This window comes from Durio zibethinus, chromosome 28 (genome assembly GCF_047325235.1).
Source record: "Durio zibethinus cultivar Kanyao isolate XHJ-2024 chromosome 28, ASM4732523v1, whole genome shotgun sequence".
NCBI classification, from domain to species: domain Eukaryota; kingdom Viridiplantae; phylum Streptophyta; class Magnoliopsida; order Malvales; family Malvaceae; genus Durio; species Durio zibethinus.
The window spans coordinates 1399579-1414804 of NC_143189.1; the positions used below are offsets into that span (position 1 = coordinate 1399579).

Below are 15226 nucleotides of genomic sequence, written 5' to 3' on the forward strand. Positions count from 1 at the left end.
AAGCTCAAATGGTGTACTTGATGATATGTATTAACTCAGCAATTTCAACAACGATGTCGATGATTCTGCAATGTTTGGACCTTTGGGTCATTAGTTAGGCTTGTCTTTAAGCCTATTGGGCTCATGTCAGTTCTATTTTTGGGCTTGACATAGAGCCTTATTTAATTTGTCACCTGGTTGTCAGGTCCAACACTTATGTAATACACCCAAGGAAGCATAACCAGAGACACAACAACTCTCATCAAACAGCCCCGTGGCATATCACAACCCCAACAGCATTCACTCGTCTCAGAAACATTGCGTTACACGTGTCAATGGAGGGGAGACTGGAGAGAGAAAAGAAAAGAAAGGGTATTGATGGCGTTTATACACCAGTGGGTGTTTTTACATCTGATTGCTTAATTTGAATGTAGGGTCTACTTGAGGACATATATTTTCGTTACTCTTCACTGCTTACGCTTTGAAGCTCATTCATGGCTTCTCTGGGCTCTCTTCGCTCTCTGTATGCCATGCCTTGGCTTCCTTCTTTCTTTTCTTACATTCCCACACTTCTATAACTCCTTAACCGTTATTCTAATATCTTTTCAACTTTGGGTTTTTGGTTTTCTTGTCTTGCAACCTTACTTTTTATCAAGGGAGAAAGAAGACATGAGTGCTGGGGTGTCTTTCAAGCACAGTTTTAGCATGCTAATGCTTCAGTTGTTTATGTTTTTTGCCTGTGAGTGATTTTTCAACTCTTGTTTCTTGTTTCTTCTCCTGGCTTTTGCTTGTTTTAGCATGATCTGTTAGTTTTAACGGTTGGGTCATTGTTGTCAAAATTGCATTTTTGTGTGGCCAATCTTAGCCTAGATTTCTTACGTTTTTATTTGTATTGTTGGCCTTAGAGAAACGGTTCGTTCTTGGATTTGACAATAAATAAGCCTTCGTAAAGTTCCGTACTTTATGTGGGAAGGTTCTTGATTGGAAATAGTATTTGCAATTTTTAGTAAAGTGCTCTATTGACTGTTTAACTTAATGAACCTCTACTTTCTTGCATTATTGGCACTATGATTCTGATATATTGTAAGCCTTTAGTTCTTGCCAGCTTGAATGCTTTATATAACTTTTTTTTAGCATCATACTTATCTGGTTATCTTGGTAAAGAGTATAATATCTTCATCTCGTTAACCCATGCTTTCATTTCAGGCTACCATGAATGTTTATCCAGCCCACTGGATCATCTTAAAGGATATATGTTAACAGAAAGAGGAGTAGATGCCTTCTCACCTGAAGTTACCCCGAGTGCAGCTCCTCAGCCATTTCTTGCTCTTCTTGCACCCTCTCCATTGTCACCCTTCACAAATAGTACTGTTCCTAAATTATCGGGTATGTTTTACATAGTTGGGCACGTTGGAATGTCAAAGCAATGGGGGTTTAAGTGTCTAATTACATTTTGCACTTGGCGTTTTGTAGGACTCTGTATCTTAAATTTCACTGCTGCTCAAAGCTTGATAAGCATGACCTCAATCGATTGTTGGGCTGCATTTGCTCCATTGTTGGCGAATGTAATTTGTTGTCCGCAGCTACATGCAACTCTTGTGATTCTTGTTGGTCAATCAAGTAAAGAGACTGGTTTGCTTGCTTTAAATAGAACACTTGCCAAGCCTTGCCTCTCAGATATTGAGCAAGTCTTGGCAGGCCAGGGTGCTGGTGATAATCTCAAGCAGATTTGCTCGATTCATCCATCAAACCTTACTGAAGCCTCTTGCCCAGTAAAAGATGTTGATGAATTTGAGAACACTGTAGATTCTTCTGAGCTTCTAGCTTCATGTGAAAAGATTGATCCTATGAAAGAATGTTGCGACCAAGTTTGCCAAGGTGCCATATCGGAAGCTGCAACGAAACTAGCACTGAAAGCTTCTGATCCTTTGAGCATGGATGGACCCCATGTTTTACCTGAGCACTCAACAAGGGTAAATGATTGTATAACGGTTGTCCTTCGGTGGCTGGCAAGTAAACTTGATTCTTATCATGCAAAGGAAGTTCTCAGAGGACTAACCAATTGCAATGTTAACAAGGGTGAGTTTGGACTAAAGAATAGATGTGCAATTCCTCTTCTTTAAATGTGTTATATTCATAGATTAGGATTCACCTCTCTACCTTTCTTCTTAGGTATTACCAATTTACCATCGGATTTATGCATATAAGAGCATCCTTGTGGATATCGAGTAGCACAGAAGTTTCTATTACCTCTTTGATTTTATATTTAAGTCCTTTTTTCTATGGTCTGTCATCTGCTTTAGTTTGCCCCCTCGTTTTCTCCAACATGAGGCATGTTGCAAACAGCTGTGGAAATGGAATAAGTAACCGGACAGCTTGTTGTGATGCTATGGATAGCTATGTTTCTCACTTGCAAAAGCAGACCCTTGTCACCAACTTACAAGCTTTGGATTGTGCTACCTCACTAGGGTTGAAGCTACAGAAATACAATATCACCAAAGATGTTTATAGCCTATGTCACATAAGCCTCAAGGATTTCTCCCTTCAAGGTTGGTTTTGTATCTTGACGCACCTGTGATGAGCAAACTGAATTGATCGTTATGTGACAATTTTGAGCTGTTACTAACAATTTATTTGTTTTTGTTGTCATGGTCGATTTGATCTAGTTACCGACAACATGTATGAATCAGTTGCGAGTCAGAGTAAGATGCTTACTACACTCAGAATTGGCTGCATACATTTGCATTTACATATAGGGAATCCATTCCTATATTTTTTTTCTTTAAGTTAGTTTAGCTTCTCTATTTTTTCTAACTGTGACTTGTAATTTCTTTGGTATGGTATTTGAATCATGTTGAAAGCTCTGTCTGAAAGCAACAATGTTGCTCATGCTACCTAGAGATAGTTCTCCTTAGTAAGAGAAGCATTAGCTATTTTGTTGTTTGCCCTTGGATTTAGGAAAGATGGGATGGGAGTGTTACAACTGGAAGATTCATGCCTGTTTCGGAGCTAGAAAACTTTAATTAATTGTCAACCGTTTGTACCCTTCATGTGCAAAATGAGCATATAAGATTATCCAGCACCCCCCTGATCATTTAATTAATATGTTTTTTCAACTGCTTTTAGGATCTGGATGCCTCCTGCCAAGCTTGCCCTCTGATGCGACATTTGACAAGTTCTCTGGGATCAGTTTCATTTGCGATCTAAATGATAATATTCCAGCTCCATGGCCCTCTCTGTCACTTCTACCATCTTCATCATGCAATAAAAGTATGTAATCTCAAGTTTACTGCTAGAAGGGGTAGTCCATTTTAGAAAATAGTTTCAAATTACCATATGCTGTTTTCCCACTCTGTCCTCTTTTATTTATTTCACCTGGGCTTTTGGCATGCAGCTGTCAGAATTCCTGCACTACCTGCTGCAACAAATGCTCAAAGTGGTAAGAAATAGGCCTTTTAACTCCTCAAATTGTTGTAATCACTTTGAGATGAGAGGAATTTGTGGATGTCGGTCTGACCATGCGGACTGTAAATGTTTAATTGATGTTGAGTTGCTGAGTCAAGTTGGATGTTAAAATGTGTTGGTCAAACATAGGGTTTACACAAGATAATCTTTGAATAAAGTTACACCTCAAACATACGGTCTTTGCCTCTCTCTGAGTAGTCATTGTCTCTTTTGCAGGTCTTTACATTGAATATGTTGCAGTTTATCTTCTCATTGCCTCTTCAATGGTTATAATGATGCTCTTACAGTTCTAGTTTGAGGCTGATTCAATCTTTCTCCGTGACTGCATGATGTAATATCAGTCTTTGTAAGTCGAGGGTAACTGGATGAAGTCTTCTCAAGAAAAAGTTATACACTATGATACAGGCTAGACCCCTGTTTATTGAATGTTTAATCACTACTCTCAACCAGAGGTGGATCCAAGTTCATGCTTCTGATCATATTAATTCACGATTCTTGCATGTTTTGTGTGTTAAAATGTGTTGGTCAAACATAGGGTTTACACAAGATAATCTTTGAATAAAGTTACACCTCAAACATACGGTCTTTGCCTCTCTCTGAGTAGTCATTGTCTCTTTTGCAGGTCTTTACATTGAATATGTTGCAGTTTATCTTCTCATTGCCTCTTCAATGGTTATAATGATGCTCTTACAGTTCTAGTTTGAGGCTGATTCAATCTTTCTCCGTGACTGCATGATGTAATATCAGTCTTTGTAAGTCGAGGGTAACTGGATGAAGTCTTCTCAAGAAAAAGTTATACACTATGATACAGGCTAGACCCCTGTTTATTGAATGTTTAATCACTACTCTCAACCAGAGGTGGATCCAAGTTCATGCTTCTGATCATATTAATTCACGATTCTTGCATGTTTTGTGTGTTAAAATGTGTTGGTCAAACATAGGGTTTACACAAGATAATCTTTGAATAAAGTTACACCTCAAACATACGGTCTTTGCCTCTCTCTGAGTAGTCATTGTCTCTTTTGCAGGTCTTTACATTGAATATGTTGCAGTTTATCTTCTCATTGCCTCTTCAATGGTTATAATGATGCTCTTACAGTTCTAGTTTGAGGCTGATTCAATCTTTCTCCGTGACTGCATGATGTAATATCAGTCTTTGTAAGTCGAGGGTAACTGGATGAAGTCTTCTCAAGAAAAAGTTATACACTATGATACAGGCTAGACCCCTGTTTATTGAATGTTTAATCACTACTCTCAACCAGAGGTGGATCCAAGTTCATGCTTCTGATCATATTAATTCACGATTCTTGCATGTTTTGTGTGATAATATTTTGCAAAATAACTTGGGAGAAGAGAAAAGTTATGTTGTATCTGTGAGTATTTTTTACCATACATGTAAATTTTTATTGGCGATTTATAAGAATTTTACTCTTCCTTGGGAGCCGTGGCCTCTGGGATATATTGCGCCAATGCATTTCTTCTTTAGTCGATCAAATTACTGACATTCCCTTTTCTGTATCTATGGCTTAAAAGAGGGAAAAAAAGAACCCCACAACCATCCCTACTACAAAGTGATCTGAACTGTTTTCCCTGCACAAAATTTCTACAGTAAACCATTCTCAAGTAGACAATAAAATCCAATTGCCAAGCTGGGAATGGACTTATACAGCTAATTTAGCGCTTAGATCCTCACACGTTGCGTGAAAGCTCATGGTGCATATTACTAGATCTACATATATGAAAAGGGATGTTACTTCAACAATAGAGAGTCGCCTGCAGAGCTATTTGGGCTTGGGTTGTGTCATTGGAGTCCTCACTTGAGGTGGTGGGTCTATGTTTGTTGCAGAAACTCATAAATGCTGTTTCGCCTACATCAAAGTTTCCCAAAACTCCCATTACATGGTAACATACTTGTGTTCAATAATAACAAGCACTAGTAATGACAAAAGAAAGAATAAATGACCTTTGATTTGAACACAACGATGGAGGAGTTTAGGTGGCCAAATTTTCAAATGAGCTGTTCTTACAAGACTATTTTCGGTTTGTGAACAAATTATCAGTTCATATTCATTCAATGGTCAATTGAAACAGTTTTCAACAAGCTTTTGGGGCGCTCCATTATTGCTTGACATATGTTGGACTTAGATTATATAATGGGCCATTGGGAAAAAAATAAACATAATGGGTAATCCACTAGTCGATGACTTTCTGAGGTCACAAACAATATTATGGGGCTTTTGTAATTCAAGGCTCATTGGAACAACCTTTTATATATATATAAGCAAGCGATTACCGTTCTTAAAGTCTATGTGAACTAGAACCTTTGCTGCCATTCCTATGATCATTTCTCTCTTTTGATATCCAGGAATGTGAAAAATAACACATGTAATTGATCATTTTGCAAGTACTGTGAGTTCCACAAACAGGATTTTGGATTAAAGCTCAATGTCTGGATGCAAGATCCATCCATATCGGATTGAAATTCTAGCCTATTGTTGATATTATATATATATACACACAATTGCACTCATATATAAGCATTCCATTGGAATGCGGTAGTTTGGGGATTTAATGGCTTGGCCTACCCTCTTCTGATGTTACATATGGTTGATGATGAGCTCCGGTATGTTATTAAATGCAGGCAGACATTGCCCCAGACTTTAATGCAGGTACAAGGTAAGTTGTAGCCCATGCCAAGTTAGGGATTATCATACTCTCTGCTTAAAGTTCAATTAGGTAGATATAATAATTTATATATTTGTATTATGAAAATATTAATAATTTATATATTTTATTTTATTTTATTTAAAAATTATATATTATAATTTATATCAATATAAAAAAATAAAAAAATTTATTTTACTAAATTTATTTAATTTTATGAAAAATTTAAATTATATCATTTTTATTTTTTATTATTGTATCATTTTATTTTATTTTAAATTATCTTATCTCCAGTGACCTGACATTAATGTTCAACAATAGTAGTAATGATCATAGGCTAGCTATATCTCTTCAAGTTCTTTTAACATATTGCATGTAATCAATCTTTCCTATAGATATGCTAGCTTGGGGTTGTAAAGGGCGATGTCATGAGCAGTAGCTTTACCTGTTCCAGTTAGGTTGTGAGTTGCTGTTGCTGTCTTATCACGCTACATGCCTTGCCATCTCTATCAACTTAAATGTTGTCCAATATGTCCTGTCAGGTTAGAAGGTTTTGGCTTTTATGTTCTCTTAAGTCTTTTATCTCCCTTTTGTTTCTTTTGTCTTCTCCAAGTTCGATCATTCCGTGACCACGAAATTGAATGCCTATGAACCCAATCTTTTTAATGGGTTTTAATTCAATGGAAACGACTAAGTGACGTGTTCACTGAAGATTGAAGCGGTATTCAAATTGGTTTTTGCTTGCTCGAGATAACGACGTTGTCGATCACGTACAACAAGAAGTAGACAAATTGGATAAAGTAATTAATTAGGAAATTATTCTTAATTTTTTAAATTTATCCTTACTATTATTTTTAAATATCATAATTTAAAAATAAAAATATTAATTTTTTAAAAAATTGCATGAACCAATTATCAACGACATGATTAGCATTAGTTTTACTTTTTTTCACAAATAATATTAATTTGATAAATATAAATCAAATACGAAATGATATGATTAAAGAATATGATAAGAATAAAGGATATTTCAACCAAGTAATTAACGATAAAAAACTGACAAGACACCTGTAACAGCTTAATTAACAGTAAATTAATTTTTAGCTGCAGAAGGTCAGACCCTTGTCATTAATCATCACCAAATCAACTTGTCACGAATTCATATTGAAAGAGGAAAAAAAAAAGAATTTGGATTCTTTTTTTTTTTCAAGCAAATGAATTTGGATTTGGTTTCTTAGGTTGTTGATCATGTTCCAATTCTTCATTTTGGTGGGCGCCTGAGTCAGAGGCAGTTCAATCATTTATGATCGATTATCCAGTTAATTAAGAAAATTTTTTGTTGGTTACAATTATACGTAAAAATTTCCATTCTAATCAAGTAATTCTATATATATTAAATATTATATTTATAAAAAATCAATAATCAAACAAATAAATTATAAAAAAAAACAACTTAAAATTACATTAAATATAGAAAATCAAATTAAATTAGGTTACATCCGACTGATTTTTAAAAAAATTTAATTCATAATTCGATCAACTCGTGGAATAAAAAATTTAAAATATTTTAAATTTACGTGATTAGACATGATACCTGTATCTACAGATAGAGACGACAAAATATTTTCAATTGACAAAAGATGAATACAGTGTTTAGAAACATACCTCAAAGCTTCACCAGCCTATACACAAGAGCTATAACCGTTGCTTACCCTGGTGCCTTTCTTGGTACCCTCTCTAGGCTCTAGCCTTCTCCATTTAAGGCTACATAACCTATGCCTACACTGGTACTTCTCACGGCACCTTCTCCAGGCACTAGCCTTTGAGTCGTAAAGTTCATCATCTCCTGACTACTTCTCCCAAAAACACCTGACACTTCTATGCTATATTGTAGGTACCAAAAGACACTTACAGTACCTCTCCTTGGCACCTGAAGCACATTTTGCTGGCAGCCCATCAAATTTGATGATTAGTGAATTTATATTTAATAAAATATTTTATATATTTTATATTAAAATTTATATAAATATAAAACATAAATTTTATTTTATTAAAATTTTAAATTATATTATTTTATATTATATTTATATCATATTATTATATTATATTTTTAATTATTAAATTTAAAGGACGATGTCTTTATAAGTCAATCAATCCCAAATTTATGCAATGAAATAGTAATAACATATGTTGGATAGGATTAATTAGAAGCTCTTAAACTATTGGCTATTGGTCTATCGTTTAAATTTAAAAAAAGGTACCAACTCCTTCATCATCACGTGATGCATCAATGGTTGTGATCACTTCTAATTTGTTTGGGCGCCAATCCTTCTTACAATAATTCTTCAAATTCCCATGACATCATCTAAGTGTCAAAATCGAATTTTCTCTAAAACTTTATTCGTCTAACTTTCCATCTCGACAACTTACTATAACATGGCAATTGTCATTGTAAATGACGGCGATACTATAGCAAATATCAAAATTTATAGCTTTAGTCTCTTTGAACAATTTGTCAAACAAACTGATTTAAGAATTTTTTAGCCACTTTCACAACTCTCATCTTTACCATTGAAATAAGATACAATTGGCCACTTAAGAATTTTTTAATTTGCATAAAAATGATGTAACCAATTAATGTTCACTCCAATTATGTGATAAAAAAAAAAGGAAAGGAAAGCAACATTAAATAATAAATATCATGGAATAATGTTGGACCACCAACCAATCCAACATATTAAGACAAACATGCCATGCACAGCTTGAGTTTTCAGGAGAGGGACCTATTGAACATGTAGTGTTAGCTTTTAAACAGATAAAAGGAGTGTATTTATTCTAAAAAAATTGAAAGAGAACCATATTTAATGCTGCTATGGACAATTGGGAAAGGAACCGGCACTACTTTATAAATTAAATTCGATCAAGACCCTCGATATAGGAGAAATTTGGAAAATTTTATAACTTTTTTTTTATCTTAATTAGTTAAATATTTATTTATTCCTTAATATTTATCTCCACTGAACCGTCATGAGGCTTATTTATTTATTTTATAAGAGTTCAAATTAGAGAAAGTAAAAAAAGTTTGAAATTGACAGATTTCGACTCAATTTGATTTTTTAAGGTTGATTTTTTTTTAAAAAGTCAGATATCGAATCGGGTGACATGATAAAAAAATTAGGATTAGGTCGAGATTGGGTTTTAGGCAAACTCGATCTTATTTGATCTGATATATATATATAAATAATTTTTTTAATTATTTATTTCATTTTATAATTATTTATATATATTTTTTATATTTAATTTTATATTTATATTAAAAATAATATTTTATTAATTTCAAGTCAGATCGAATAAGATATGATTTTATACAATATCGAATCGGATTGGATTCGAATATAAAAATAATAAAAAATTATCAAATCGAGTCGAATTCAAATTTTATATATTTAAAAATCGAATCAATTTCGAAACAAACAAAAATTTATTTTAACCTGATCCATTGATATCCCTAATTAAAATTGTATGATTAAAGTAAGTATTAAATTACTTAAAAAAAACAAAATAGCTAGTAGTAGTACAAAAAAGGAAGGCCCTCTTTGTGCTATTCAAATTCATGACAATGCTATAAATATCAGTATAAATAATATTAAATGTTAAAAAATCCTAAAAATAGACGTACTATTATAACGGAAATTGAAAGCAACCATTTCTTTTTTTTTTTTTGTTTCAGTATAAATTTGAAATATGTACTACTTACAAATCATTTTGAAGATCTTAAATAAGATGTAAAACAATCAAATATATTAACTGGTTTATTCAAGTCAATTAATCTTTATAATTGCTTCATTTCTTTACTTGACGATGATTTGATTAAACATATATGGCAAAGATTAGATAAAAATTTTTAAATTAATTTCGTTAATTTTTTTATTAAAAATGAGTAATTATATAATTAAAAATTAAAATAAAAAAGTTTAAATCCACGTATTCAAATATAAGTCAAAGGCTACTTTGTACTAATAAAATGGAGTGATAAAGTGTTTCCTTTTTAATTTAGATAGAAAATTACCAATACGTGTATATAGTAACGTGGTAACGAGTCAATTGAGCTTCCTTTAGATAATGTATTTGTGAAATATATTTTTGGAGTTTACGGATGCAAGAGGATTTAAGTACGTAATATTTTTTTAAATAGGTTAAATAGATAAAATTTAAAAATGAAAAAATAAATAACATGGCTGGCGGAAGAAAATGACATTAGTTTTTGGATGTATATAGTATTTTTTCGTGATAGACAGTATACTATAATCATCATTAGTTGATTCAGCCATAAAAAGAAAGAATCCCGAGAATAGGAGATAGAATAACACAAGTATTCCTGACATGGCCACCGGCATCAAGCATCATTTTATTGCAAACAAGACCCTGTAAGAATACAAAGAAAAAATGGGAAAAAAAGTCCCATTCCTTATATTTTCGTTTCTTTAGGGCCAATCAATATCCTCCAAATTAGTATCACCATAGCTAGAACTTGTTGGTAAAGAAAATCATGGATTGTCAAGAGGAGCTGGATCAGCCAATCCTGAACTCCATGGGTGGTCAGCTGCCACCAACTCACGAGTCATCAGAAGCCAGTCGTGACCATGTCCATGAGGTGGACTCTAGACTTGAGAAAGTTTTGTCAGGAACCGAGCTGTCATTTTGCAGGCGTCTCCGATTGGCCTTAAGGATTGAACTGAGTCTCCTCTTCCGCCTGGCAGCACCGGCGGTTTTTGTTTATATGATCAACAATTTCATGTCCTTATCCACTCGTGTCTTTTGTGGTCATCTAGGCAATCTTGAGTTGGCCGCCGCCTCACTTGGCAACAGCGGCATCCAACTCCTTGCCTATGGCCTCATGGTACTATAACTATATCTTCTACTCCTTTTGCTTCCTGTTAATTCACGTACTAGTATGTTCTAATGGGTTTTTATTCATATTTTATCTGTTAAAACCAACATCTTTGCAGCTAGGAATGGGAAGTGCTGTAGAAACTCTATGCGGACAAGCTTATGGGGCCCTTAGATATGACATGTTAGGGGTATATCTTCAAAGATCAACCATTGTCCTTACTCTAACAGGGATTCCACTGACGGTGGTGTATGTCTTGTCCAAGCCAATCTTGATCTTACTAGGCGAATCGACCGAGGTTGCATCGGCGGCTGCTGTTTTCGTCTATGGTTTGATCCCACAAATATTTGCTTACGCTATGAACTTCCCCATACAAAAATTCCTCCAATCTCAAAGCATTGTAACTCCAAGTGCGTACATATCAGCTGCCACGCTTGTGGTGCACCTTCTGCTAAGTTGGCTAGCAGTGTACAAGCTGGGTTTGGGGTTGATAGGTGCTTCTCTGGTGCTCAGTCTGTCATGGTGGATTATAGTGGTGGCCCAGATTGTGTACATCTTAATGAGTGAAAAGTGTAAGCTTACATGGGCTGGGCTGAGTTTGCAGGCCTTTTCTGGGTTATGGGACTTCTTGAAATTGTCAGCTGCTTCGGCCGTGATGCTGTGCTTGGAGACGTGGTACTTTCAGATACTGGTCTTGATTGCTGGTTTGCTGGAGAATCCTGAGCTTGCATTGGACTCTCTTTCTATCTGGTAAGAAGCTTAGCAAGTCCACTCTTTGACATTAAAATGATAAGATTGATCATCATTTTTTTATTCTTGATCATTTAAAAATTCAGTTAATTCCATTATAGAGACATTAATTAGCTTGTGATCATGATTTGTCTTTTGTTAACTTTCGTCTTTCAACTTTTGACCGATAATTTTTTCTTCGAAGTGGAAAAACCCAACAGTCATCGGTATGGAATCATGTTTCATATTCTAATTCGTCCATACAATTAAAAATATCAGCTTTTTCTTTATATACAGTAATTCCCCTTCACAGCTTCTTGTTCACTTTTCGTTGTTAGTCTACATTAAGCAGTACATGAAATCATGAATTATAGAGATATCTGCTCAATGAAAGGGTAAAAAGAGGGAATAAAACCTTATTACTTTATTACAAACTGCATACAAGCATTATTCCAATGTATATAAATGGAGTTGGAGTAAAGGATGGGTTCGAATATCTCCATTTTTATTGCCGACGATATTTGACGATATATATTCTCTGCTACTAATTTCCATGAAATCGATAAGTCGTGAAAAACATGCTAAACTTTTTTTTTTTTACTTTTCCTTTTGCTTTCTCGGCATGCTGCATGATCATAATATTCGTTTGGTCCACTCTAGAGACGATGTCTTGACACAATGTGAAAGGGAAACAAAAATCCCAGATCTTTGTTCTGTGCCTGGAGCCCCCGACTAAACCAAACGTGAAGCTTTCTTTTCCTGCAAGGAAAATAAAGAAAAAAATGATTGCTAGCTTTTCCAAGTTCTGTGACTAGAATATTAGTGGATGTCTATCTTGAGAAGGAAAAGCATTAGTACCGTAATTCATATAGGTGCCCCATCCATTTTGCTTTATTCAAACACTGATGGTGCGTACAATTCTGATATGCATGCTTTATTTTGATTGCTCTTTTCTGGCAAATATATTTACTCACTGGCAGTTTTCAACTATTAATTGACCATGAATGTTGGTTGCAATGGTGCAGCATGGCTATATCTGGGTTGTTGTTCATGGTTTCAGTCGGGTTCAACGCAGCTGCAAGGTTCGTCACTTTCAGGACCACGCTAGTCCTCTATGCGGTTAATATTACCATTTAATGATTCAATTCCACAAGCAAAAGGATCAAAAAACATGCTTCTATAACCCCGAAAAGTCTTCAAAAAGACAAAGAAATTGCTCTATCAATTAAAAAAATAAAAACAATTTGAAGAATAATTACATTGAACTCCCTTTAATTTTAATCAAATCGATATTTAAGCTGAAACCAAAAGTTAATTTTGCTAGCGTTTCTGTTTCCATCAAAACAGTGTTAGGGTCAGCAATGAGCTGGGAGCCGGGCATCCCAAGTCGGCGGCATTCTCGGTTGCCGTAGTGACTTTGGTTTCCTTCGTCATTTCTGTAGTGGAAGCTGTTGTTATTTTATCTCTACGGGATGTAATAAGCTATGCATTTACGGAGGGTGAGACCGTGGCAAAAGCAGTGTCGGAGCTTTGTCCGCTTTTAGCTGTAACTCTTATTCTTAATGGGGTTCAACCTGTCTTATCTGGTAAGAAAATTTTTGAAACCACCAGCTAATGAATTATAGATACTTTCACTGGTGGGAATTGAAAGTTTCTAACTTAGAAGTGAGAATTGATTGATGAAGGGGTGGCTGTTGGATGTGGATGGCAAGCATTTGTAGCTTATGTGAACGTGGGATGCTACTACGTGGTTGGGATTCCATTGGGCTGTGTTCTTGGTTTTAAGTTTAACCTTGGTGCAAAGGTAAAGTCTCGTAGAAATTATAATGTAATCGTTTCCGGGAAAACATATTTGTTATTCAACATTTACCTTTGGGCAGGGAATATGGTCCGGGATGATAGGAGGAACAGCGATGCAGAGCATCATTTTGTTGTGGGTGACATTTAGAACAGATTGGAACAAAGAGGCAAGTACCTTTGAAACGTTTGATCAGTTTGTAATCTGTTTAATTTTTGCAATGCATGAATGGTGGAGTTGAAATCGATGAAGCTAGCATTGATGAACCTACTGAAATTTCAGGTGGAGAAAGCAAGGAAGCGGCTGGACAGATGGGAAGACAAGAAGGAGCCTCTTCTTAGTTAAGAACTAATTATCGAAGAGATTATTAAGCTTGCCTACAATGCATAAAAAATGAAGAAATATTGGGTGAGAAATTGATTGACCCTAAGCTTAATACTGCTACTACCATGGCGTTTTGCTCTTGCTCTAATAAAATGGCTTGCTACAAGTTGTTCTGATAGTTTTTCATGGGCTATATATAAGCTTTGAAATATTGTTGGCTTTGACTCTTGGTTCAGAATCGAGGTTTGTTTGATTGATTTATTCAATGAAATAAAAACTACATATGTTCCCATTGTGCTCTAATTTATTCATGATTGTTTTTTAATTTTGCTAGTTCTTCATGCTATTTGACGCTTATTGTTTATAACTTATGGTTAAAATGCACTATATTCCATACACAATTTTTAAAAAATAAATATATTTTTCTTTTTTTTTTTAAATAACAATGAAGAGAGAGGAAGGTGAAGATAATTTTATTAACATGATTTTAATGATTTTTAATCCAAAAAACTAATAATTTTGAATTTTTATTATTTTCTTTTTGTATGTATTTATTTATTTATTTTTTGTATGTTCCTTTCATTTCATCTTAAGATTGGAACAAAAACTTTTAAGTTGGAATCTCGTTGAGGTATCCAATGAAAACTAATAACTTTGAATGCTAATTTTATTAATAATTTTTTTGATAAATATTATATTTACAAGTGAATAATATGTTTTACAAAAAAAAAATTTAAAACATTATGTTTATAATTGAAATTTTATTTTTCAATTGGATACAGGTCATAATTATGAAATTATTCATATTAATGCATGTTAAAATATCCAATAAAAATATAAAATTTTCATAATAGAGCGAAAATATACGTGGATTTATATATACAAACACATAAAAAAAAATTGAATCAATGCAAAAGATATAAAATAGGTGTGCTTTGCATGAATATATATATATATATATATGATGAGAGGCAAAAGAGTAAGTAATAATTTAATTTGTTGCTGTTTTGAATGTATAATCATAGAATCGGAATATCCAATGATCTATTCCAGAACCCCAAAAGGCAAAATATACTTGTTTTTTAAGAGCATTAATTAAGCCAGGTTGTTCATGCTGGGTTGACCAGAGGCCAGTTGGCCACCGGCATCGTTCCAACAGGCTTTTATCTTCTCTTGCTCACCTCACCAGCGGAGACCTCAATTTATCAGCCTTCGGTTCCATTGTTTGAAGCTAAAGATTGGTAGGCTAGTAGAAGGTCGAAATCTACTTATGCACAGCTGATGACCCTTCAAGCATATTGGTGAGCCTTTGAATCTATTGATAAAGGAGAAGACGCTCGGGACACCCCATTAGTCCAGGCTTGAATTAATTAATC

At 34.2% G+C, this 15226-nt stretch overlaps 2 protein-coding genes and 1 long non-coding RNA gene across 7 annotated transcripts; 2 read left to right on the plus strand and 1 right to left on the minus strand.

The window, feature by feature from the left end:
* The first annotated feature begins 105 nt into the window (after positions 1 to 105).
* LOC111281209 (putative GPI-anchored protein At1g61900) lies at positions 106 to 4914 on the plus strand. 5 transcript variants are annotated; one of them, XR_016335125.1, is made up of 10 exons: positions 106 to 718; positions 1186 to 1365; positions 1453 to 2058; positions 2283 to 2528; positions 2646 to 2681; positions 3106 to 3249; positions 3374 to 3418; positions 3661 to 3790; positions 4067 to 4196; positions 4473 to 4914. XR_016335125.1 is itself a non-coding variant. In XM_089757232.1 (8 exons), the coding sequence occupies exons 1-8, from the start codon at positions 505 to 507 to the stop codon at positions 3735 to 3737; spliced, it is 1548 nt and encodes a 515-aa protein (XP_089613358.1). In that variant the 5' UTR covers positions 111 to 504; the 3' UTR covers positions 3738 to 4914. The 5 variants fall into 5 exon arrangements, 1 of the variants encoding a protein (XP_089613358.1); XR_016335124.1 differs by having other exon boundaries at positions 4067 to 4914; XR_016335122.1 differs by having other exon boundaries at positions 111 to 718; positions 3661 to 4302.
* A 92-nt stretch (positions 4915 to 5006) lies between these two features.
* Positions 5007 to 8041, minus strand: LOC111281211 (uncharacterized). Its single transcript, XR_002689097.2, has 2 exons — positions 6554 to 8041; positions 5007 to 5312 (listed from the first exon to the last, which is right to left on the minus strand). It is a non-coding gene; the product is annotated as an uncharacterized LOC111281211 (long non-coding RNA).
* A 2298-nt stretch (positions 8042 to 10339) lies between these two features.
* Positions 10340 to 14153, plus strand: LOC111281105 (protein DETOXIFICATION 40-like). The gene is made up of 7 exons (XM_022868717.2): positions 10340 to 11008; positions 11118 to 11749; positions 12754 to 12810; positions 13076 to 13314; positions 13414 to 13532; positions 13609 to 13695; positions 13809 to 14153. Exons 1-7 carry the CDS (start codon positions 10658 to 10660, stop codon positions 13869 to 13871), a joined length of 1548 nt encoding a protein of 515 aa, XP_022724452.1. The 5' UTR covers positions 10340 to 10657; the 3' UTR covers positions 13872 to 14153.
* Positions 14154 to 15226: the final 1073 nt, after the last annotated feature.